The sequence below is a fragment of the Camelus dromedarius genome, chromosome 8 (genome assembly GCF_036321535.1).
Source record: "Camelus dromedarius isolate mCamDro1 chromosome 8, mCamDro1.pat, whole genome shotgun sequence".
NCBI lineage: Eukaryota > Metazoa > Chordata > Mammalia > Artiodactyla > Camelidae > Camelus > Camelus dromedarius.
Genome location: NC_087443.1, coordinates 52,060,334 through 52,084,568, shown reverse-complemented (window position 1 = coordinate 52,084,568; position 24,235 = coordinate 52,060,334). Strand labels below are relative to the sequence as shown.

The 24,235-nt window shown below is 35.2% G+C and overlaps 1 protein-coding gene across 2 annotated transcripts in view; it reads right to left on the bottom strand.

Annotated features, from left to right (window-relative positions):
- The window catches only part of BTAF1 (B-TFIID TATA-box binding protein associated factor 1), a 74,567-nt gene extending 50,660 nt beyond the window's left edge, over positions 1 to 23,907 (bottom strand). Inside the window, exons 1-4 of one of the 2 annotated variants that reach the window (XM_010974284.3) lie at positions 23,600 to 23,907; positions 12,250 to 12,373; positions 8,685 to 8,799; positions 6,982 to 7,128 (exon numbers count right to left, since the gene is read on the bottom strand). In XM_010974284.3, coding sequence (XP_010972586.1) covers positions 6,982 to 7,128; positions 8,685 to 8,799; positions 12,250 to 12,373; positions 23,600 to 23,613 — 400 coding nt within the window. In that variant the 5' untranslated portion in view covers positions 23,614 to 23,907. Of the gene's footprint in view, positions 1 to 6,354; positions 6,455 to 6,981; positions 7,129 to 8,684; positions 8,800 to 12,249; positions 12,374 to 23,599 lie in introns of those variants that run through there. The other variant, XM_031461383.2, reaches the window with a different exon arrangement.
- Between the last annotated feature and the right edge of the window lie 328 nt (positions 23,908 to 24,235).

The window sequence follows — 24,235 nt, the reverse complement described above, 5'->3', positions numbered from 1 at the left end:
AATAAATAAAAACCCAACTGTCCCCCAAAATAAATAAAATAAACTTTATTGTCTAATAGAGTAAATATTTTACTGGAGTTAGAAAACAGTGTTCTAGCTAACAAAACACTCTACAAGTTTTCATTGATCCATTTAATCCAACTAAAAATGAATTAAAGACCTAAATATAACACCAGATACTATAAAACTCCTAAAGGAAAACATAGGCAGAACACTTGTGGACATACATTATAGCAATATGTTTTTTGAACCAGCTCCTGGAGTATTGTAATTAAAAGCAAAAATAAACAAATGGGATCTAATCAAACTTAAAAGCTTTTGCACAGCTAAAGATACCATCAACAAAACGAAAAGACAACTTACAGAATGGGAGAAAATATCTGTAAATGATGTGACTGACAAGGGACTAATTTCAAAATATACAAACAGCTCATGCACCTTAATATTAAAGAAACAAGCAACCCAATCCAAAAATTGGCAGAAGACCTAAACAAGCAATTCTCCAATGAAGACATACAAATGGCCAGTAGGCACATGAAAAAATGCTCAGCATCATTAACTGTCAGAGAAATGCAGATCAAAACTACAATGAGATATCACTTCACACCAGTCAGAATGTTCATCATTGAAGAGTCTACAAACGGTAGATGCTGGAGAGGGTGTCTAGAAAAGGGAACCCTCCCTACACTGCTGGTGGGAATGTAGACTGGTGCAGCCACTACGGAGGACAGTATGGACGTTTCAGTTAGACTTACCATGTGATCCAGCAATCCCACTCCTGGGCATATATCCAGAGAAAAATAAAATTGAAAAAGACACATGCACCCCAATTGTCACAGCAGCACTATTTATGATAGCTAAGACATGGAAACAACCCAAATGTCCATCAACAGATGTCTGGATAAAGAAAATGTGGTACATATATATATAATGGAACACCACTCAGCCATAAAAAAGAATAAAATAATGCCATTTGCAGCAATGTGGATGGACCTAACAGACTGTCATTCAAAGTGAAGTGGGCCAGAAAGAGAAAGAAAAATGCCATATGATATCATTTATAAGAAGAATCTAAAAAATAATAACAATAATAAGGACACAAATGAACTAATTATTATTTTGATTTCTTGAATATGTGTAAGCACATCTGACTGTCCTTTATGATTGGATTACCACATTCTGTTATTTCTTATTTTGTAGTTGGCTTTATTCCTTTGATAACTATGTAAGTTTAAAAGGCTAAAGATCTAATCTGTTCTTAGAAACAATAATTAGTACATATATGAAAACTAAAAAAGTATGCCATATACTATTTATATGTATTTACATGCAATATAATGTGTATGTGCAGTCGAATTGTAATAATTCTACGTAATAAAAGTGGGGAAAAAAAAGTTTTCACTGAGATCCCCCCATTGCCCTACTGTCAATTATCAAATATATATAAAATAAGATCCATTCCTACGAAAATAAACTAATCTTATTTTATAGCTATACCTTGTACATTCTCTGAAAGATCTAACCAGGTTTAAAAAAAATCTAGATTTTATTTGACAGGAAAAGATCTCAACAAATACATGCTTATTCCAAGTGTAGCCTTTATGTATTCTGAGATAACACAGTCCTAATGGCCTAAATAACAAAGAAAAAGGCATAAAAGCAGACAGATTTTGAATGTCCCAAGTAAAACCCTCAATATTTCAGTGGAAAATATATCAAAAGGTACTATTTTAAAAATAAAAATTTGGGTATAAAATAGCTAAGTTGCAAGAGATGGTTCTATACTATGGGAAAAAAACAGTTAACATTTTAAAAACAATAATGACTTGGGGGAGGGTATAGCTCGGTAATAGAGTGCATGCTTAGCATGCCCGAGGTCCTGGGTTCAATCCCCAGTACCTCCATTAACAAGAACAACAACACGCTTCTAATAATGGCTGAGTAAGTTCTCACTGATGACTAACCCTCCACAGGTAACAGACTCTAGCTCAAATACAGAAAGCAACTACCTGCAGGCATTGAAAGAAAACAAAACAAGGCATTTACTTGGGGGAGGTATCAATATCAGGAAGAAGGGCATGGCACTAAGTGAGTTTCCCATTTTTGAAGCTTTTTAGCCTAAAGGTAGATCCAGTCTATGGTATGTAGAGCAGTCAGGCCCTACATTTAGAAGTTGGATAAAAATCCAATCTATCTGACTTGAAGAACTAGAAGGAAGAAAGTCAGGTATCACTACAGCCACTGGAAGATAGAGAAAACCCAGAAAAGAGCAAGCCAGAGAGAGCCCAATTTCTGTGAACTCAGCCAAATCTCTGACAGATCTCTGAACTATGTATGCACAGGGCAAACTCCAAACAGTCCCAACTAAAGTTAAAACTGAACTGAGATCTGAATTGTTACCCACCGCAAAGGAGACTGATTTTGCAATTTGAGTTTCACCAAATTAAATGCCTATTAAAACAAGCAAGCAAAGACAACCAACCAAATCATACCAAATCACTCTTTGGAAGAATGTAACAGAATCCAGGCACACAGTTTAACATTTATAATGTGAGGAACACAATCCAAAGTTAACTGACATAAGAAGAATCAATAAAATGTAACCCATTCCCAAAAGAAAGCCAATTAATGAAGATCAACCCTTAGATTACCGAGATGTTGGAATTAGAAGACAAGATTTTTAAGCAGCTAATGTAACAATGCCCAATGTAAAGATATTATCATGATGAAAAGAAAGGATACCTCAATAGAGAATCAGAAACTATTAAAAAAAACAAACCCAGAAATGATACACTTAAAAAGGGTGAATTATATGTGCAAAATATGCCAACGGTTTTTTTTTTTTTAAAGAAGTAGGTCTGGATCTGAACAATACAGCATCTGAAAATTTTAAATCAACAAATGTGCATAACAGCTGAATGGAGATAAAAGGACAAAGTGTAAGTGAATTCAAAGACAACACTATACAGTGTACCTTATCTAAAGAACAGGGAGGGAAAAAAATTTAAAGAAACAACCTGAATATGAAATTAAGAAAGTAATTCTACTAACAATAGCATCAAAAGCAAATCGTATAACTTATATTCTGAAAACTACAAAACGCTGATGAAAGAAATTAAAGATCTAAATAAACGGGAAAACATTTCATATTCATGGATCATAAGACCTAATATTAAGATAATAATACTTCTCAAATTGATACACAGATTCAATGTAATTCCTGTCAAATCACTGGCTGGCTTTTTGCAGACATTGACAAACTGACCCTAAAGTTCATACAGAAATGAAAGAGACCCAGAATATCTAAAATACCTCTGAAAAAGAACAACGAAGTTAGAGACTCATACTTCTTGATTTTAAAAATCACCAGAAAGCAACGGTGATCAAGACAATGAGGTAATGGCAAAAGATAGACATCAATGGGATAAAACTGTACGTCTACAGCCAACTGGTTTTCAACAAGGATGTAAAGACAATTCAGTGGGGAAAGAAGAGTCTTTTCAACAAATAGTATTGAGATAACAAGATAGCCACATATAAAGAAAAGAATGACGCTGGACACTTTACTTCACAGCACACACAAAAATGAACTCAAAACAGATCAAATACCTATAATAAGAGTTAAAGCTATGAAACTCTTAAGAGAAAACACAAGGGTAAATGGCCTTAGATTTTGCAATAGCTTCTTATATATGACATCAGAAGAAAAACATAAATTAGATTTCATCAAAATTAAAACCTTATGCTTCAAAGGATACCATCAAGAAAGTGAAAAGAAAATGCACAGAATGAGAAGAAATATTTGTAAATCACAAAGCAGGTAAGAGGTTTGTACCTAGACTACATAAAGAACTCTTACAACTCAATAACAAAAGAACAAATATCCCACTTAAAAATGGGCAAAGGATCTGAATAGACAGTTCACCAAGGAAGATACACAAATGGTTGATAAACACATGAAAAGATGTTCAACATCAATGATCAACAGAAAAATACAAATCAAAATTATAATCAGATATCACTTCACACTCACTAGTACGGATATAATCAGTCAATTAATAACAAGAGTTGGCAAGGATATGGAGAAATCAGAACCCTTGTATTCTGCTAGAGGAATGTGAAATGGTGAAGACCATTTGGAGAACAGTCTGGCAGTTCCTCGAATGGTAAAACATAGTTACAGTATGACCCAGCAATTCCACTCTATGTATCCACATAGGAGAAATGAAAACATACACTCACACAAAAATTTGTACACAAATGTTTACTGCAGAATTATTTATAATACCCATAAGGAAAGAACTCAAATGTCCTCAACTGATGAATGAATAAACAAAATGGTATCCATACAGTGGAATGTTATTCGGCCATACAATGAAATAACTTCACACCTATCAGTTAGGCTACTATCAAAAAACCAGAAAGTAAGAAGTGTTGACAAGGATGAGGAGAAACTGGAAACCTCATACATTAATGGTGAGAATATAAAATGATACAGCCGTTATAGAAAATGGTATGGTAGTTTTAAAAAAATTAAAAGTAGAATTACCATATGATCCTATATTTCCACTTCTGGGCATATATCCAAAAGAACTGGAAGCAGGAATTGAACAGATATTTGTACACTCATGCTCACAGCAGCATTATTCACAATAACCAAAAGGCAGAAGCAACCCAAGTGTCCACTGACAGATGAATGGATAAACAGATGTGATATAAACATATACTGGAGTATTACTCAGCCTTAAAAAGGAAATTCTAACACATACAACAACATGTATAAACATGAAAGGAGATTATGTTAAGTGGAATGAATCAGTCACAAAAGGACAAATACTGTATGATTTCACTTATATGAAGTAACTAGTCATCAAATTCATAAAGACGAAAGGTAAAATACTGATAGCCAGGGAATGGGGGAGATAGGAATGGGAATTGTTTAATGGGTATAAAGTTTCAGTTTTGCAAGATGAAGAGTTCTGGAGACTGGTTGCACAACAATGTGAATGTACTGAATACTACTGAACTGTACACTTAAAAATGGTTAAGATAGTAAATTTTATGTTACCTATATTCTATAAAAATTAAAAAACTGATACATCCTATAACAGTAATAAACACTAATTAGGAAAAAAATGAAAAAAGTACTGATATATACTACAATATGGATAAACCTTGGGAAAGTTAAGTAAAAAGAAGCTAATCACAAAAGACCACATACTGTAGGATTCCATTTTTATGCAATGACCATAATAGGCAAATCTATAGAGATGGGAAGTAAACTAGTGGTTGCCTAGGGCTGGGAAGAGAAAGGAAAGTAGGGGACCAGGAGGATGATAGTTAAAGAATGTGGGATTTCTTCCTGAGGTAATAATGTTCTAAAATTGACTACATACAATATACTCAAAACCACAGAAATGTACACTTTAAAAATGAGTGAACTGTATGGTATGTGAACTATATCTCTCTAAAGCTATGTTGAAAAAAAATTTAAGGTTACTCTACTCAGAGGGAAAAACCAGACATCCAAAATGAAGACTACTGGATCAGAAGTCCAGTACACTTACAAAGAGCCCAAAATTGGTCCTCTCATACCAGGACAAGTCCTATTGGGGAAAATAACCAACACAACTGCAAAGGAAACTCAGGCCAGCACCTAAACTAATCATGTATGTGTTATTCATAAATATGTAGAGACCAACACAGAGGAGCAGACATTCAAAGAAAACCTAATTAGAGGGTTTTAATGAGCATTCTTCAGTATGCTATGATTTACCAGCATTAAAAACTGAGTTTCCAAAAAACTGGAATTCCAAATCCTGCTTACATATCAGAGTCATCTGTGGAGGTTTTTCTTTTAATATATAACTTCCCAGAGCTCTCCACAGATCTATTAAATCAGAATCTCTAGGATACGACCCAAACACACTTTTGTTTTAAAGTGACAAAAATAACACTAACTTTTATCCCTGGATAAGGGCCAGTGATCTCTTATGATGTCCATGGGTACATTAGTAAGATCAGTAAACTTACTGTTTTTTAGAGATACTATTTTTTTCAAAATAGCAAGGTTTTGAAGACTTCTATTTCCCTTATTAGAAAAACTATGCTCTTCTGAAAACTTAAGCAAATTCTCCTCCCTTATAAGGCTCTCCATAAATAATTAAACTAGATCTCTCAACAGAAAGTATATTAGGCAAGAGGAAACAGGTATTTGACTTTTTAAGATGTACAACTTGAATATCATTTCATTAACTTAGCTAAATAGATATGCTCTGACTAATGATTAATTAGCAACAAAACAAAACACTGTTCTGTTTTGGTTTTAGTCAAAAAAGCAACTTATTTACTTACAGAAATCCATTAAAAACATCAAGGTTTTTTCCACTCAAGGCATCAATCTTGAATGGCCAAAACATTTATTTTATATCCAGATGGATTCTGTAAGTTTAAAGATAATGGGACAATTACCTATCCAAAATTTCTTTTTCATTTTTAGTTTTTGTTTTGGTCACCAGCATAAGCAGATTTAATTATTTAAATATTGAAAACACATGATAAAAAGAAAACTATCATAGCCTCTTAAATTTCCAGAATTGTGAAAACGTTACTACAATCTGTACCAATCCTGGCTTTTAAAATCCACTCAACTGAAGCTCTTGGGTAACACTTTACAATTTCTATACTGAGACACTGAAATTTTAATAGGTATGCTGAAATATTAATGTGTATCTATTAATGATGCATATATAAAGTACATATTCAATTAAAGGAAGAAAAATATTCATATGGTAGCTTTAGACAAATTGCTTCTGGTTACCTTTCCCACCCATATGTCCCCTACCTCCAACAGCAAACTCTAGTGAATTTACATGTCACAACATCTGTTAGATTTTGCATGACTGATAACACAGCACACCAAATGACAAATTGGTTTGAACACACACATTTCAGACTTTTTTCTACAGGACTACTACATACCTGACTTTTCATCTTGTACTTCAAACTCCGCACCAGCAGATCCCAACAGTGATGCCCCATGTTGTAACAATCTACATATATCAAATCTGTCAAAATTCAATCGATCTGTAGTAGATGAATCTTCCATAGCACTTTCTGAAGGAGTTTCTAGATGAGGTTTAAAAACATTTAATTTGATTAAATAGCCAAAAAGTATAGAATGAAAGAAAATAGCCTTACTTCAGGTGGGTGGGTAATATTTTAAGAAAAGTAAAAGATGGAGGTAGTAGAAAAGCTACTGTGGACTTACTTATGATCAGTTCTTACTTATGAAAAAACTGTTTGGTAGGTGGCTCCCCTTCTACAAACTATCAGAACATTAGTGGGTGTATGTGTAACTTTTTGACTATGGAAGCACGATGTTATACAGAGAAATGCATCCCCATGTTGAAATATGTATGTTAAATATCATGCTGTCTCCACTGTTAAACACTTAAAAAGTATCAAGGTAGTTTATTGTAATGGTAAACTGGAAGATAAAAGAATATATTCATAAATAAAACTAGTGAGAACCATCCCTCCCTATAACTTAGGAACATCCAGGACAGAAAGCAACTACTTACTCAATAAGACTCATTTCTCATAATATAAGCAAATTATAATCTCCTGGCAAATTGCTAGAATTATATATCCATCTGGTACTGAAAAATATCTACAAATGTTCTGTATTCCTCCAAAAAAGGTTATGCCATTGTAAATTTTAAAATATATTGTAACTATTCACCGACTTAATGGTTTGTTTAGTTGGTATTTGCATATAATTCATCTGTAAACTAAAGCATAATTGCGAAACTTAAAAGGAACTGCTATGAATATCTTAAAGTTTTCTAATATTAGTAACCTTAATTACTATTAAATTTAATGGTAGTGTAACTAAAGTTATTTTTAAAAAGAATCTGAGTCTGAGTATCTCTATATATCCAAAAAAAAAAAAAAAACAGGGGTAATAAGCTGGAAAAGAAAAGAGTCTTTTCTAAAATAAGTTATAACTTCTTCTAGTTATGTATTTCTTTTGATGAGAGAAGACAACACAATCACTCAAAATAATAACAGGTGCCAGCAAATTAAAGCAAAACTTTCAGACATATGATTTAAAGTGATATTATCAAAGTGACTTGAAAATGAAATGCAGTTGCACCATATTAAATTCTCACTTAATTAACATGTATACCTTTATAAATTTAGAAAAGCATACATTCATTTTTGAATGCCATAAAGAATAGGCAGTCAGAAAACAAATAATTTCCACAAGACATCTAAAAGACAAATAAAAAACTAAAGACTTACCCCTCCAAATATCCACATATACTTGTGCTTAAATTTAGTAAATAATTACACTATTATTCACCCAGTAATAAGAAAAAATAGACTATTTCAAATGTTTATATTGTATTATTTTTTAAGACATAAATCCTTGAGGGACGTCATCATCTCTGTAAATCAAGTACACTGTAGAATTAATAATTTAAAATATTTATGAAAACATTGTTTGTCTAGTATTTTTTTTAAATAGTGAAAATCACCTTATTCAATGTCATTTCCTGACAAAGCATGAAAATAAAGCCTTTAAATTAAAAGTGAAATTATTAAACATTAAAATGCAAAGAATAGTTAATTCTATAATTAGATTTTTACTGCAAACTACTTTTTCCACTTAAAAGCACCTTGTCTGGTTCTTGGCACTGGATTCCACTCAGGTACATTTTTCACTATAGCTTCAACAGCTTGTCCTGCTGCAATCCGAGTATCCCAATTTGTACTCCTTAAATATATCAACACCTTAAAAGTTACAAAATAAAATAGTTATAAACCCAAAAATATTGTTCGTTCAAGGTGGCCAGAACAGAGAAACACCAATTTACTTGTTATTAACTTTTAATGTAGCAGCCCTCAAATTTATATAAAACATTTTGGAATTACTAAAATCATTTATAAGATTTATCATTCACAGGAAATCACTACACTTTAAAAAAAGGAACTAGGAAACTTTAATAAAAGAATTCTTAAGTACATTTTAAAAATAACATAGCTTTTAACATACAAAGGGCATATTATTCATTAAGTTCCATTACAAAATGCAAAGTTATAAAGACTAGCAGAAAAGATAAATGAATTCAGCAAGATAGCAAGATGTAAAATCAATAAACAAAAATCAACTATATTTCTATACACTTTCAACAATCTGAAAATGAAATTAAGAAAACAATCCCATCTATAATAGTATCAAAAAGTATAAAATACTAAGAATAAATTGAGCAAAAGAAGGACAAGACTTGTATACTGAAGACTACAAAAAATTCAAAATATTGTTGGAAGAAATTAAGTAAGACCTAAATAAATAGACACCTCACGTCCATGGATTGGAAGACTTAATATTGTTAAGCTAGTAATACTCCCTAAATTGATCTACAGACTCAATACAATTCCTGTCAAAACCCAGCTGGTTTTTTGTTGTTGTTGTGTTTTTTTTGCAGAAATGGACAAGGTGATTGTAAAATTTATGTGGAAATATAAGGGACCCAGAATTAAGAAAATAATCTTGAAAAAGAATAATAAAATTGGCAAACTCAAACTTCTTGATTGAAAACTTACTACAAAGCAACAATAATCAAGACAGTGTGGTACTGGGAAAAGGACAGATACATGATCAATGGAATAGAATTTAGAGTCCAGAAATAGTACTATGTATCTAGGATCAACTGATTTTTGACAAGAGTGCCAAGACAATTCGATGAAGAAGGGATTTTTTTCAACAAATGGTGCTGGAGCAACAAAATAATGATTTAAAATCCCTACCTCACACCATACACAAAAATTAACTCAAAATAGACCATAAGCCTAAAAATAAGAGCTAAAACTATAAAATTATTAGAAGAAAACACATGGATAAATCTTTGTAACCTTGGGTTAGGCAGGGTTTCTTAGATATGATCCTAAGAGCACAAATGATGTGTTTTTTAAAAAAAAAAAAAAAGGTAAATTTGACTTAATCAAAATTAATAACTTTTGTGCTCCAAAGGATATCATTAAGTAAAAAGACAACCCATAGATTACAAGAACACATCTGCTAATCCCATACCTGATAAAGGGCTTGTATCTAAAATACACAGAACTCTTACAATTCATTAATGAAAGTACATATAATCCCACTTCAAAATGGGCAAAGTATCTGATTAGACAGATCTCCAAAGGAGATATAGAAATGGTTGATAAACACATAAAAAGATGTTCAACATCATTAGCCATCAGGAAAATGCAAATCAAAACTACAATATCACTTCACATTCACTGATGTGGATATAATCAAAGTCAGTTAATCCTAAGTGTTGACAAGAATGTGAAGAAATCAGATCTCATACAGCGCTGCTGGGAATGTAGTATGGTGGAGCCAGTCTGGAAAGCAATGTGGCAGTTCCTCATAAAGTAAACATATTTACCGTATGACCCAGCAATTCTGCTCTCTTATATACACCCGTGTATGAAAACATACATCCACAAAAAACTTGTACACAAATTTTCATAGCAGCATTATAGGCCAAAAAGTGGAAACAACCCAAATGCCCATCAACTGAACAGATAAATAAGATACAGAATATCCATAGCCATACAACAGAATAATATTTGGCAATAAAAAAGAATGAAGTAATGAAACATGCTACAATACAAAAGAAACCTGAAAATACATTTTAAGTGAAAAAACCAAACACAAAAGGTAATACATTTACATAAAATGTTCAAAATAAGGCAAAGAGATTAGTGGTTGCCTAGGACTAGACATGGGAGAAGTGATGGAGAGTGACTACTAATAGGACTTCTTGAGAAGATATGTTTTAAAATTAGATTGTGATGATGGTTGCACACATTTTTACATATACTAAAAATCACTGAATTGTACACTTTACCTGGGTGAATAGTATGGTATGTAGAATACATTTCAAAAAAGCTGTTTAAAAAAATAAAACCAAATGGCAACAGGAAAACACTGAGGGCAGAGGGAATAGGTGGTGAGAAGGTGCTAAAAACAAACTTTGCCTCTTTTGGAATTATCTAATGGCAGCCATATGCTGGGGTCTGAGCTATGAAGACCAGAACCTCACTTGGAATCCTGGAAACCTTTTCTCAGTTCAGCACAGGTTAATCTTGTTCATTCTTAGTTTCAGCTCATTGAGCCCTCCATCTCTTCCCTTGGGATGACAAGAAATGGGTATGCTCTCTATCCCCACATCTTACACATGAGTACAGTATTACCTAATATGCATCCTTCTCCATTCTGAGAACATGGAGCCTATAGATGTCAAATCAGTTTCTTCATCTATACCTTGATTAGAAAGTTCTGATAGTATCTAAGCGGGAAGCATGTTGGAAAGAGAGTCACTGTTACGTCAGCCCTTATGGTAGGAACAAAAGAGTGGAGATATGTATATGCTGACTAAGGGCTTAGAACTCCTACTCACAGGAATCAGGAAGGGGCAAATCAGAGTGAAAGGATGGGATAAGACTGGTGGGAAGAGATATCTTGGGTCTTCCAACTGGGTCTGGGCTATCATATTCTTCCCCACCCTATCCTCTAGCCACCTCCTCCCACCCCCAACACACATACAGAACACTCCTGTTTTTACTTTGCATGCCAGAGAGTTAAATACATGGAATTTGCTGCTTATTATCATAGTCACACTTCTACAAGCCCACAGAGTTCAGGGGAAAAAAAAAGTCATTGCTTAAGGAAAGAACATGGGCTAGGATTATGAAGACACTGATCCACCAAAGCAGAAAGCCTCCACTTTCAAACAGCTGTTAACTAAGAAACTAATGACAACTAGTTTCTCATCTATTTCCACCACTGTCCATACATACTCATCCATTTGAAGACTACCAACTGTGATATAATTATTATCCGCTAAGAACAAGTCAGACCACTAACAAACAAGATTAACAACTTAGTTCATGACCAAATTGAATCAGATTTAAATATGTGCCACAGGCCAAAGGTTCTATGTTGTCAAATCCATTAAACTATTAAACTTGATGCAAAAAACAAAGTATTTTAAAGCTTATGACAAACAAAAATTTAAAATAGCAAAAAAATTTAAATATTTGAAGAAATACTGAGATACCTAATGGAATCTGAAGACTACAAATTGCCAATAATAACACAATTTCTTTCTCTATTTTTATGTTCTTATCCATGGACAAATTTCTACAATTATATTATACTAAAAGAATTCTTACTTTAGATAAGAGATTATTTAGTTCATGGGGATGAAGCTTCACCACTTCTCCAAGTTGCTGTGCAGCAGCTTTTCTTGTAACTGGAGTAGTGCCAGTATCCAGTAGGATAAAAAGACGGTCAAGCCTAAAATAACAAAAATAAAAGTTATTCTGAAATGTGTTTCCTCATATGTATAAGTATGAGTCAGTAAATGTATGTATTCAGCATCTATGAACAGAGATTTATGCTAGGGTCGCAGGAGGTCATCTAATCTCTACTTTCAAGGAAACTGTCATGGGGGTGCAGTGACTGGGTAAGGCAAGTACACAAATAATTAGAATATAGGATACAATATATGTATCATACATGTATATTCATGTATGATAAGATACATGTCAGAAAAGAAGAACAAAGTATTTCGAGGAATAGGAATGAAGGCAGCAAATGCTACATTTCCAACTGTGAAATACTAAAAAGGCTTCCTAAAAGAAATAAGGTGTGTGAGCCGGACCTTAATGGCAGAAAAAGATTTCAATACTCCACTAGTGGAGATGCGGTGGTAAAAGAGAAGAGAGGAGAAATATCTGGAAGAGGAAATAAGAAAGCACAGCAATAAGGAGAGGGAGACTATATTTAGGGAAGTGAGTAACACAGTCTGGTTGTAATTGAGGGTACACTTCAGAGACAGTGGAAGATACAACTGCAAAAGTAGTTAGAGCCCTACTGTGGAGACCTCTGAATTATAGTTCAGCCATGAAAGTCTTGGGATAAGAAAGTGATGGGACTGGAGCTATGCTTTAGGGAGATTAGTCTGGAAGCAGTGTGAAGCCTGAAGTAAAATGGAGGTAAACTTTTAGAGAATTTTAGGCTAGAAGTACAGACCTGAACTACAATCATGGCAATAAGACTAGAAAGAAGTTGGGAGAAATGCTACAGAAGTAAAACACCATGGTATAGTAATTCAATTAAAGTATCAAGGAAACGAAAGGGTTCTGAGACTCTGAATCTTAGAAAATGTCTTTAAAATAAGCGGGAAGAACTGGAGGAAATGTTACTGGGAAAAGATAGTAAGTTTATCAGTGGCAGGAACAGGAGAGCTGGGAGAGATCAAAAAGGATAGTTGGAAAAGAGATCTGATGTTCAGGAGAAAGTTGAGACTAAAGGCATAGGAGACATTTATAAAGATAGGGCAGTAAGATCTCTGAGGAAAGAGTTCATAAAGGCAAAGAGCATAATGGAACAAATACCAGAGCCACAGCACATGGTTCAAATCCCAGTCACTTAGCCAACAAATAGTTTGGAATAAAATCACAATACCTTATACCTGGAATAAGTGGGGAGATATGGAAAACTGTGTCACTTTGTTTCTGGGATATAGGAAAATCCTAAGATTTTTAGAAGGCACAGTACCAAGTAATTGCCACTAGCTGTCCACCTATCATACAGGGCTAGTCCTTCCACCACACTACTAATCAGGCTCAATGAGGCAAACGAATGCCACAGGTAATGAAAGGAAGGTGGCTTCACATGTGGAATAAATTGGGACTTTTTAAACAAGATGAAGGGTGAAAAGAGGCAAGGCTATATTAACTGTGCCCAATCCTATACCAGGGGAGATTTAGAGAGTACACCTTCCAATCTCATCCAGTGAGGAAGAGAAAGCAAGCAAGGTTCCAAAGTTAAGCATGAGCATTAAGCATTAATAAATGGCAGAGGCTCATATTTTACTTCTGGGATTATTTTTCTTTCCCAAAGGGCTTAAAAGTTAGAAGGCAAAGCTTCTAAAAGCCTTTTATAATATAAAGGTATAAGGCACAAATGAAATAGGCAGGGTTTTTTCTTTTTTCTTTTTCTTTTGATGGTATCTAGTCACTAATAAAGCAGAAAAATCATTGTAACTGATAAAAACATATAGCTAAAATAGAACTTCTTCAGTCAAGAAGACTAAGGGTACAATGAAAACTTTTCAACTGCTTCAGAACAAAACACTAAGAGCAAGGTTCAAATTTTATAGTTAAGGGTATGTAAGAAGGACATTCAAGAAAAATATCTGAGGCAACTAAAGCCAGCAACACAAAGAAAAAAAAGAGTAATATAACAGTTTTTGCTTCCAATATACTTTAAAGGCACACAGTGTTTATAAAGAAATTAATTTCTATAAGACATGCAAAAAGATTAATTTTTTTATACATACAGTGTGTACAATACATCCCACCTTATGACACAGTATTTCTCCTTTTTCATTCAAGGCCATCTAAATACTTGTCTTTACCTATTCACCCTTCAGGCTCTGCTATAGGATTTGGTGAACAACAGTGACTAAGATAAAGTGGGACAAAAGGGAGAAAAAATTTTTTTCTGACAATTGGTGTTCTTAAAAGTTCTAAGACTAAGTCAGACCCCAAACCCCTTCCCCACAAAATGATTTCCCTCATCCATCCCATACATAACTCTCAGAATGCCCTTTGACTTTTCATTTTTAAAACTGTGATGTTAAAGTTCCTAAAAACTCTCTATGCATATTGCCATGACTCTGATTTTGAATGCTTGTGCTCAATGAAATTAGCAAGAAGAAATTTTAAATATCTATAAAAGTATCAAAACAAATACTCATTTTAAATCTATATTCTATGGCAGGCAAAAACTATCAAAAATTAAATGTTTTATTATAGAAAATATGTCAGGTCAAATTTATGCAACAGTAGATATATTTGTATACGAGGCATGTATTCTCTATAACAATATCAGGCTCTCTTATGTGTGTACAGATCACATAAATCCAGGACTTTCCTATAGGAAAACAGTGATAAAATGGGAAACATACTACACTGGAAATTAGAAGAGCTTTAAAAAGTACTACTTGTGTCACTTATTGGAAGACTTAGAGAAGCTCACTTAACTTCACTTAACCTCTTATTTTATAGGGTAAAATTGTATAATTTAGCCGTATTTTACAGCTTCACACCATTGCACTTTTTTAAAATAGTTTTCTCCCCTCCTTATATACCATAATGTTTGTTATATCTTTGATTTATTTGATGCAAAGTTCCTTACACTGCACCTCTGGAAAATTTCAACTACTTCGTAATTCCTTTTTAATAATGGAGATTCTTTCTCTTTTTGTGACTAAAAGCAAAGCTGGCTGCAAAATGAACGCTCTAAGGAAGTGACAATACTAACCTGGCTTATAAATTCATGTGTAAACAACTAAAATAAAATTGACAGTTTTCCAAGTTTTTCCCAATCATTTCCACTTTCCTCAAGCCCCAACCAACTGCCATCTCCTATTCCTTTAAAGAAATGGACTAGAAAAAAAAAAAAAAAGCAAAAAAGAAATGGACTGAGGAGATCTCTATGTTATGGAACATAAACTATGTCATTCCCTCCTTATTAACTCTGAAAGTCTTTACACTTATCCTCTCTTTCAATTTCAGATGAAAAGATAGCCTCACTCTTCTTCAAGATTTAGATAATGTCCCACTATTTTCTTGATACCATCCCCTTCTACCCTCATTCAATTAACTTTTCTCCAATATCTTAAACCACTGCCTGATTAACCTGTTTACTTCCATCTTCAAATATGCAGAGATCTGTCTTTAACAAGAGGATAAACTGCTTGACCTCCATCTTCTAGAACACTCTTTTTACTGCCAAGCATCCTGAGTGTTTAAAATCACTTTTTAAATTTCCTCACCATACACAATTTAATCTCTGCAAATCATATTTACTGCCTTCTCTACTACCAAAACAGCACACCTGAGGGTCACTAATGAACACCTAAACTCCAAATCCAATTTTTTTTTTGGAAATCCAATTTTCTTGATGCCTCTGTGACATCTGATTTCAGCAAGATCCCTACTTTTAAAATTCTTTCCTTCCTAAATTCACAACATATTACCACATTCTCTGAACACCTAATTCTTTCCTTGGTTTCCCTACTCTTACTATTCTTAATGAAAACACTCTCCCAGATTCAATCCTTGTCTGCTCATTGCTCACCAATTTCTCCCATAGGACACTGTAATTTGTTCAAAACATAACACAGTGCAAATAATCCACAAATCTAGCCCAACCGGGAGCTCTAATGCCACACCTTTAACTGCCTGATGAGCATAACTCCATAGTAATGTGATCTCATTGCTAAATTTACTTCCTAAAGCTTCCTTTACTTCTTTTGACCAAATTACTATCTTACTCTAAAACTTTCAATGGCTCATCCTTACCTACCAGACAGTAATTAAAAACAAACAAACAAAAATCTCCCAACATGGGCCATTTTGGTTTCTACAATTTTGTCTACACTTTTCCTCTACTTTTCTTGGTCCAATTCTTCAGCTAGCTCCCACTTACCATGATTCAATTCAAGACCTTTCCTCCTGAAACCATCTCAGCCTACTACACAATTACTTTCCCTTCTGAAATGCACATGAATTCTTATCTTGAATAATCATTCCGGCATTTATTTTGCATTTCTGTGGCATCTCTTACATTAATTTGTCACATGAAGTTTTAGCTCCCCATTAGGCTTCACCTTCTTTTTGTCCCCCAAATACTTGGCACAGTTTCTTTGCACAGTATTCAAATATTTGTTGAGTAACTGATATTTACTGTAATTAAAGTCATAAAGAAAAGTTCAAGTTTCTTGGGGACAAGTTTAAGCACCATTTTTAAGCAAAAATATACTATAATTTTTTTTTACTTCGAGAAACATCCTTAATCTGTCATAGCTATATTACATAAAAACAAGTTATAAAAATAACACAACTGACGCTAAGGCAAGATTTCAATAAGTGAAAAATCAGCACAGCAGTACCTCAGCAATATGAACATCAAGGCAGTGATGTGTACTCCAAACAGCAAGCTGAAAAAGACCATGCAATAGGCACTGCATTCCTTCAGTAATTTCCACCCTTCCTAAACTTTCCTTTAGCCCTCTGCTATCCAGCTTCATTAGGACCGCACTCCTACTCAAAGACCTTCGACTCGTCTCTAACTTAACGCTGACCCTACCTCTCCTTTCTTCAAAGCCTTTTATCCAATGCCACCTGCCTGAGGGTAGCAGATCAGCTCACTCTCTGTTCCAATTCCAGGCCTATATATTTTCACATCTCCCACCTTTCTGGTAGCCAAACTTGCCTCCCTGAATAGAGGAATGGGGATACAAGAATGCTTCTTTGGTCCTCTCGACTCAAAGCTCCTTTTGGAGTTCATTCCTCTTTCCAGGACAGGAGATTAGATGCCACAAAAAAGAAGAACAAAGGGATGAGCATACCGGGATCTCACAAGAGGGCAGTCTGCCCTACTACCCTAGGAGAGCCAGCTATGAGGCAAACAGGGTAAGCATCAGGGCCAGGTCAGAATGAAAAAGGCTGGTATAATGAACTGGTGGGAGAGGGAGAAAGGGCAAGAGACAGGGTCAGTGTTATGTTAGAGGGCAGACAGGGCCCTCGGTGAGGGAGAGGTCTGAAGGAAGCTAGGTGCTTAGAAGAGAAAGGAAGTTAAAAGAAGGGCTGATTGAGGGAGCACAGTACCTAGCACGATACTTCTTTTGGCTAAACCTTCTCTTGCAGAATGGCTAATAGAATAAAAATATCATTCTTCATTCTCTGAAGGGATACAGATGGAGGAAAAAGAGGTAACAGATGTCAAGCTGAATGGAAGGTACCAAAAACTCCAGAAGAATAAATTTTAAAAAACATAAAGCAAGTATATTTGACAATATCCACCGGTTATGAATCTACTCATGATGACAATCTGGCCTATTTTCAATTTGGATTTTAACTCAGAAATAACTATATGACACGATTCGTTTTTATTTTACCAATCTGTGATTTCAGAAAACTACTCTAAATACTGCCTAAAAGAAGGAAATAGTACATGGGAGTCTGTAAAGGTTACGCTGGCAGCTGAGATCTAACTCCTCTTCAGTTGTCTGTATTATGACAATTCATAAAGTAAAAATAAAAAAAGAAAACCATATGCATTTTAAACTATAAAACATGTCCTAGATTACTATTTCATCACTAATTAATATATACTGCACTTACACTCCTAAGCCATTTAAGAATTAAAAAAAAAAAGGAAACACATAAATTCCTCAATCTACATCCAATCTCAACATTCTCAGAATAAATTCAGTCAGTCTGAAAAATTGTGGAAGGTCAACTCATAATACTTCACAAGGATGGCTTTGTAATCTTAACTAAATGGGAATGATCAGTCAAGTCTGTTCATTTTGTCATACTTTTTTTTTTTACATTTACTATTTGAAGTTTTATTTTTCTGTTACTTAGGGAATAAGAAAATAAATATCTGATATGAACACTATGCTTCATCCTACATATTATCATTAAGCAAGAAAGTGATGGTCAAAAGAAACAATTTCCAAGAAATTGTCCAACTGATTGTTTTAAAATGTATGTTTTCTACTTCCTATTGTGGGTCATCTGAAACTATGTTACATTTTTTAAACAAAAAAGTATATTAATTTAAGATACCACATACAACACTAAGAACAGATATGAAGATGTGAAACCACACTAAAGTCAGGTGCAAAGGCAGGTGCATGCTAGATCATTTACATTCCCCCACTTCCACTCTACAGAACATAAACTCCATGAGAATACGGACTCCATTTTTGTTCTCTGCTGTATCTCCAGCACATAGAACATAAAGATTCTGTATATACTTGTTAAATGAATGCTGAAAAAGGACAACCAACTTGGGTTATTTCCTTTAGGGCATTTTTTTCTAACCTCCACCACCTCTTGCATGACTTTATTTTAAAAATAAAATCTAGGTTCTTCAGGAGAAATATCTGTAGTTTTAAAACTTTATTTGAAATTGTACATTTTAAAATGGTTAAAATGATTAATTTTACATGCACAGTACTTTGAGAAATAAAGAAACAAAGAGGAATTTATCACAGGGATTAAAAGGGGTATGCTTATATAATGCCTCCTCTCCCTTCCCTGGCTTTTTGTCCCTAAATTTTTTAAAGTATGAAATATTTGACATAATTTACAACAGTGCCTTCTGTCAATCTTACAATGGATTGAAATTAGCAATAGTAAAGGATAGTGGAGAAATAGGCCTAGCAAACATAAGAAACCTAATGCTGTCCTACAGGTAAGATCATTTTAGTATTGTCCTGTCAAGAGGAAGGACCTACTGGAACTTTCTTCACAACAAGAAATTTCCTTTCATTGGCAATGTAGGCCTGTTAAAACAAAGTTTCCCTGAAGTATCAGCAGTGCAGAGAGAGAATTAACAAAACTGAGCAAAGTTCTGCTCACATGTAGCAATTTGTTTCTTCCATAAGAGTGTGTTTCATTTTTTCCCTGAATCTATTCTAAACGCTGCATCATTTTAAAATGCTAAGATATATGTCACAGACTCAAGGTATGGCTTTTAAAATGCTCAAGTCATAACTACTGTCCAGACTTTTTAGACATGAACTTATAGCAGAGATCACTGAGGAAAAATTACCTGAATTATATTTATATTTTTTCTTTATGCAATCAAGGAAAAACTATGTTCACAATAGCCAATCAATGTATAACAACAGGCAATCAATTGTGGCATAAACAGGCAAAGGTATCAAAAACAGTCTTTAAAAAAACACCTGTATTAAGCCATGGAACCCAACTCTGTCAGATTCACCCACCACCTCTGTAATGAACATAAGCTTTAACAAACCCTCTAAGATTGCCTTTGCCTTTACTGTTGGTGGCTCAACTCTAGCTAGGGGACAAATGACACTCAGAGAAAGGGTCACAAAACAAAACAGTATTCAAACATTTAACAATTATGATTTAAAATGCTTGCAAAAAACAATGAAAGCGTAATATGTAATGTGTTTTTTTTTTCTTTGTTTGCTGAAGTTGATTTTATGGAAGCAAGTCAAGTAGCTAGTGAGTGAGTTTAGCTGACTTTCCAGCATTCATATCTTAAGAGCAACATTGTTCTCTACTCCTACATTTGTATGCTGTCTCTTTTACTAAGGGTTTATAGGAGTCATACACGTTTTGGTAATATCTCCCTGCATTTTATGGAGAACTTCAAATGCTGTATTTGCAATTTTAGAGAGTCACAAAGTTGGGGGGTGCTTTGTTTGTTTTTGGGAAGATTTAACTCACCCATAGATAAAGAGTTCACCATGCATTTCATACTTTGCTACATTCTAATAATTCAAGGTACTACATTAAAACTAGGCCTTTATAAAACTTTTAAGTGGGGTCTAAAAACTGATTACACAAAATGTAGGGTTAATTATAACAAATTTGCATTATAAAAGACCACACTATCACAATTATACTAGATTATAAACTTACAAAAATAGTTCTGATAATATTTACTATCTTTTTTAAATTATAATTTTCACTAATATTCAAAGCTATAATGAACATTTTTCTCCCTGGGGGAAACTGTAAAACTCAGAACCACACATTGAAAAACACTGGAAACATTCCGTTATACATAAATGGAAAAATCATGACCGGAATTAAAAGAAGAAACAAAATCACTCACTTATCCATTTTCTGAAAATGTACTGAGCACCTACTAGGAGCTAGGCACTCTCTGGGGACAGAAAGAGCAAATACATTTCCTTCTCTCACAGAGATGTTAACTCCAGCAAGGGAGAGAACAATTAAACAATCACCTACAGGGTATGATGAATATAACTGACAGGAGTATCCACTGGTACAAATAGCTCAGATGAAGTAAAACCAGAGAAGGCTTCCCAAACAAAATGATGTATGTATGGGCTTAGACTCAAAAACTAAGGTTGGAATAAACCAGACTTGGAGGGTCAGGGGAGTGGACGCAGGAAAGATGTTCCAGAGATCATGACTAGGAGGTGAGAACATAGATTGGAATGAAGGGGAGAGGGATAAAAGAAGAGAGAGAAAGAGAAAGAGAGAAGAGATGCAGAGAACTTGACATAAAATGAAGCTAAAAAGGTAAAGCAGGAACCAGATCTCAAATGATTTGGGAAGACGTGTTTGTTAAGGAAGTTGGACTTTATCCTAATTAGAAAACAACTAAAGGGTTTTAAGCAGAAAAAAGACCACATTAAAATGGACACATTAGCAAATAATAGTAAGGCTGAAGTGAAGAATAAATTATAAAGACTTCCATGCCTCCAGGGGAGGCAGGGAGAGCAGAGTGGCTGCTGCTGCAGGTGTCTTGGATTAGAGATGATGGTGGTATGCAGTAGGGCTATGGTAACTGCTACGGAAAGAAAAAAAACTGGCCAGAGAAAGATCAGAAAGAAAGAACTGATAGGGCTGAATTTGGGGACTGGCTACCTGGGGGGAAAGGGAGGGAGGGAGAAGTCAAATATTATTCCTAAGTTTCTGAATCTGACAATTGAGGGAATCATGTACCAACTTACTGTTTTCTTTCCATTTGGAAATATTTACAAGGTTCTAAAATTATTAGTTTCTTTGCAGTTATGCACATTGATATAAACAGTGAAAAAACATTTTAGATTTGCTTCTAGCAAAAATGATTTTTATCTCTTGAACCATCTTCCACCTGTTCTGCAACAAAATAATATTAAAATGAGTCTGTATTCCACACGAGAAAAAGGAAATTTAGCTAATAAAGATATGTGCTCAGTGCGTGGAGAAGGCCAGTTTGAAATTAAAGTCTGCTATTCAAAGTGAATCCTCAGATGAAGAAGCAAGGGCTGACACTATCCCCAAATCAGAAAGTGTCTCAAAAGTGCCTTCCTTGAATCTATTATATAACCAAAATAAGCACAAGACTAGCTTTCATAAAACCACGGCAGGCTTTCTTTCTTAAATTTAAAAGAATTTTGGCAAGCTGAAAAAAAAAAAGATCTACAGAAAAAAAGAGCACTACCCTTTGAAATCCAATGTCAATAACAAAAAGCAGTTGCTTTCAAAACCCACTCATTCACTCAGAAATTTAGGTGCCCTAAACTTTTATGAATAGATTACCACTGGCCAAGCAGATTAGGCACATTTTAAACACTTTCATTTGTCCCTATAAAACTGTATCCAATACTGTGAAAATATACATAGTCTGCTCAAGAAAGGAATTTCAGGGGCTACTCATTCCTCTAAACATTGTACCACCTTATAAACAGAATACCATATTGTTTGTGTATCAATATATTTATAATGTATATTTTATATATTCATAGAAGAGGTAACAAATCAGAAGATACACCTTTTTGTATTTGCATAAACTGAAAATACCACTTGTCTTCTCTGAAGGCATTTTTATATATTACAAAATAAGAATTTCCTCACATTGAATGGATTCAACTTATAAAAAACAGATGCCCTATATAGTACAGGTACCTTGCAACCCCCTTCATCCAACTCCTAAGGGTTTCTCCTACACAATCTTTCATCAGTTATCTAGAGTCTGTGAGGGATGGGTTATCTTTTCGCCTGCAAAACAGTAGTGTGTTCAATTAACTATGGAAAATGAGTAAAAACTATGTTTTTTGAACTATCAACATTTTTCCCTTCAGTCTGTGTGGAGAAGGACCCATTTCTCATGAAAACTAACAATAAACTTGGTGGCTCCTTCTGACTGCTATCATAGGAATTACCTGTACGTACGTGCACTAACATCAACCCTCTGACAAAACGTATTCCCACCATCCTCTCATATTGGAGGAAAGGAGGACTTTCCTCCTACAGCTATACAAATAAATATCTTGCTGGTTTTCCTATATTTCCCTATTGATAGGCATCACTTTAAAATAACTTAAGATTTGTGACACATCTTTCAAAGCTTAGTTAAGGAAGATGATGCTAATACAATAATTTGCTAAAGATCACTACGCTGATGACTGAATGTGTACTGCCAAACAAAAGGAACAATTATACTGTAATATAAGAAGCCAGTCCTCAAGAAAGAACATATCCCTAAAGCCGTAAACAACAACAACAAAAAAATCTGACATAGCTAGAAGGTCATTTGGATAATAGTAACTCGAATCTCCCCGACTTCGATAGTTACTACCAAGTTTTCCCGTGAAATGGAGGTTAGGGGTCGCCGTTAGAATACTAAGAAAGAGAAGAGACTCTCCCAGAACTGAAAGAGGGAAGAGAAACCAGAGAAGAGAAACAGGGTGAGGAAAGAGAAAAACTAGCTCTAACGTGCCAGAGTCTGTTCAACCAGAAAAAGACATTTTTGAATCGATTTACGAGCAGTAACCCGAGCCCAAAGCCCCGCAGACCGAGAGGCGAACTCTGGAGTCTGGGGAGGAAGGCGTCCGAGCCCCGTGACAATGGGAACTGCTCGTTTCTAGGAGTCGGGGCACCGAGAGGAGACCGTGCCTCGCGCGGGCCGCCTTCCCGTCCGCCCGTGAGAAGCCAGACCCACCTGGACACCGCCATGGCCGGGCGCCGGCGGTTCGGAGCTCCCCGCGAGCGACGCGCCGCGCCGCTGAGGCGCTAGCTTCCAGAAAGCCGAGCGGCGCAGGCCCAGGCCACGGAGCAGAGGGGAGCGGCCGGTGCGGCGCAGGGCGTCCCGGCGCGGGCCCTGGGGCATCTGCCCAGCCGCCTACCCGAGCTCGTCCCCGCGGCGACCAGGAAGCAGGGGTCTGAGACGGCGGCGGAGGCGGCACTCCTCCAACCCGCACGACTTCAAACCGGGTGCCCCCAGCCCCGCTCTTTGCTGACGCAGGCGTCGGCACGCCGGACTAAGCGTCAGCGCGCCGGAAGTGACGTCAGCTCACCGCGAGGCGCTCCACTCCGCAGCTGAACCAGAGGAGTTCCGGCCAGTTCAGCCTGGTCCCGGGCGCTGGAGTTAAAAAGCTAATTGTGCTCACCTGGAGGAAATCGTTGCTTTTCAAAACAGGCGGGAAAGGAAAAAAAAAAAAAAGTCTCCTTATTTTTTAGAGAAGGAAAAAAGGCGATTTAGCCAAGGTTCTCGAAGTTCAAAACCTTTGTTTCTATTTCTCATCGCCCTAACCGTCAATCTCTCCAGACCGCTTCTAGAGAAAGCAGGATCCAAAGG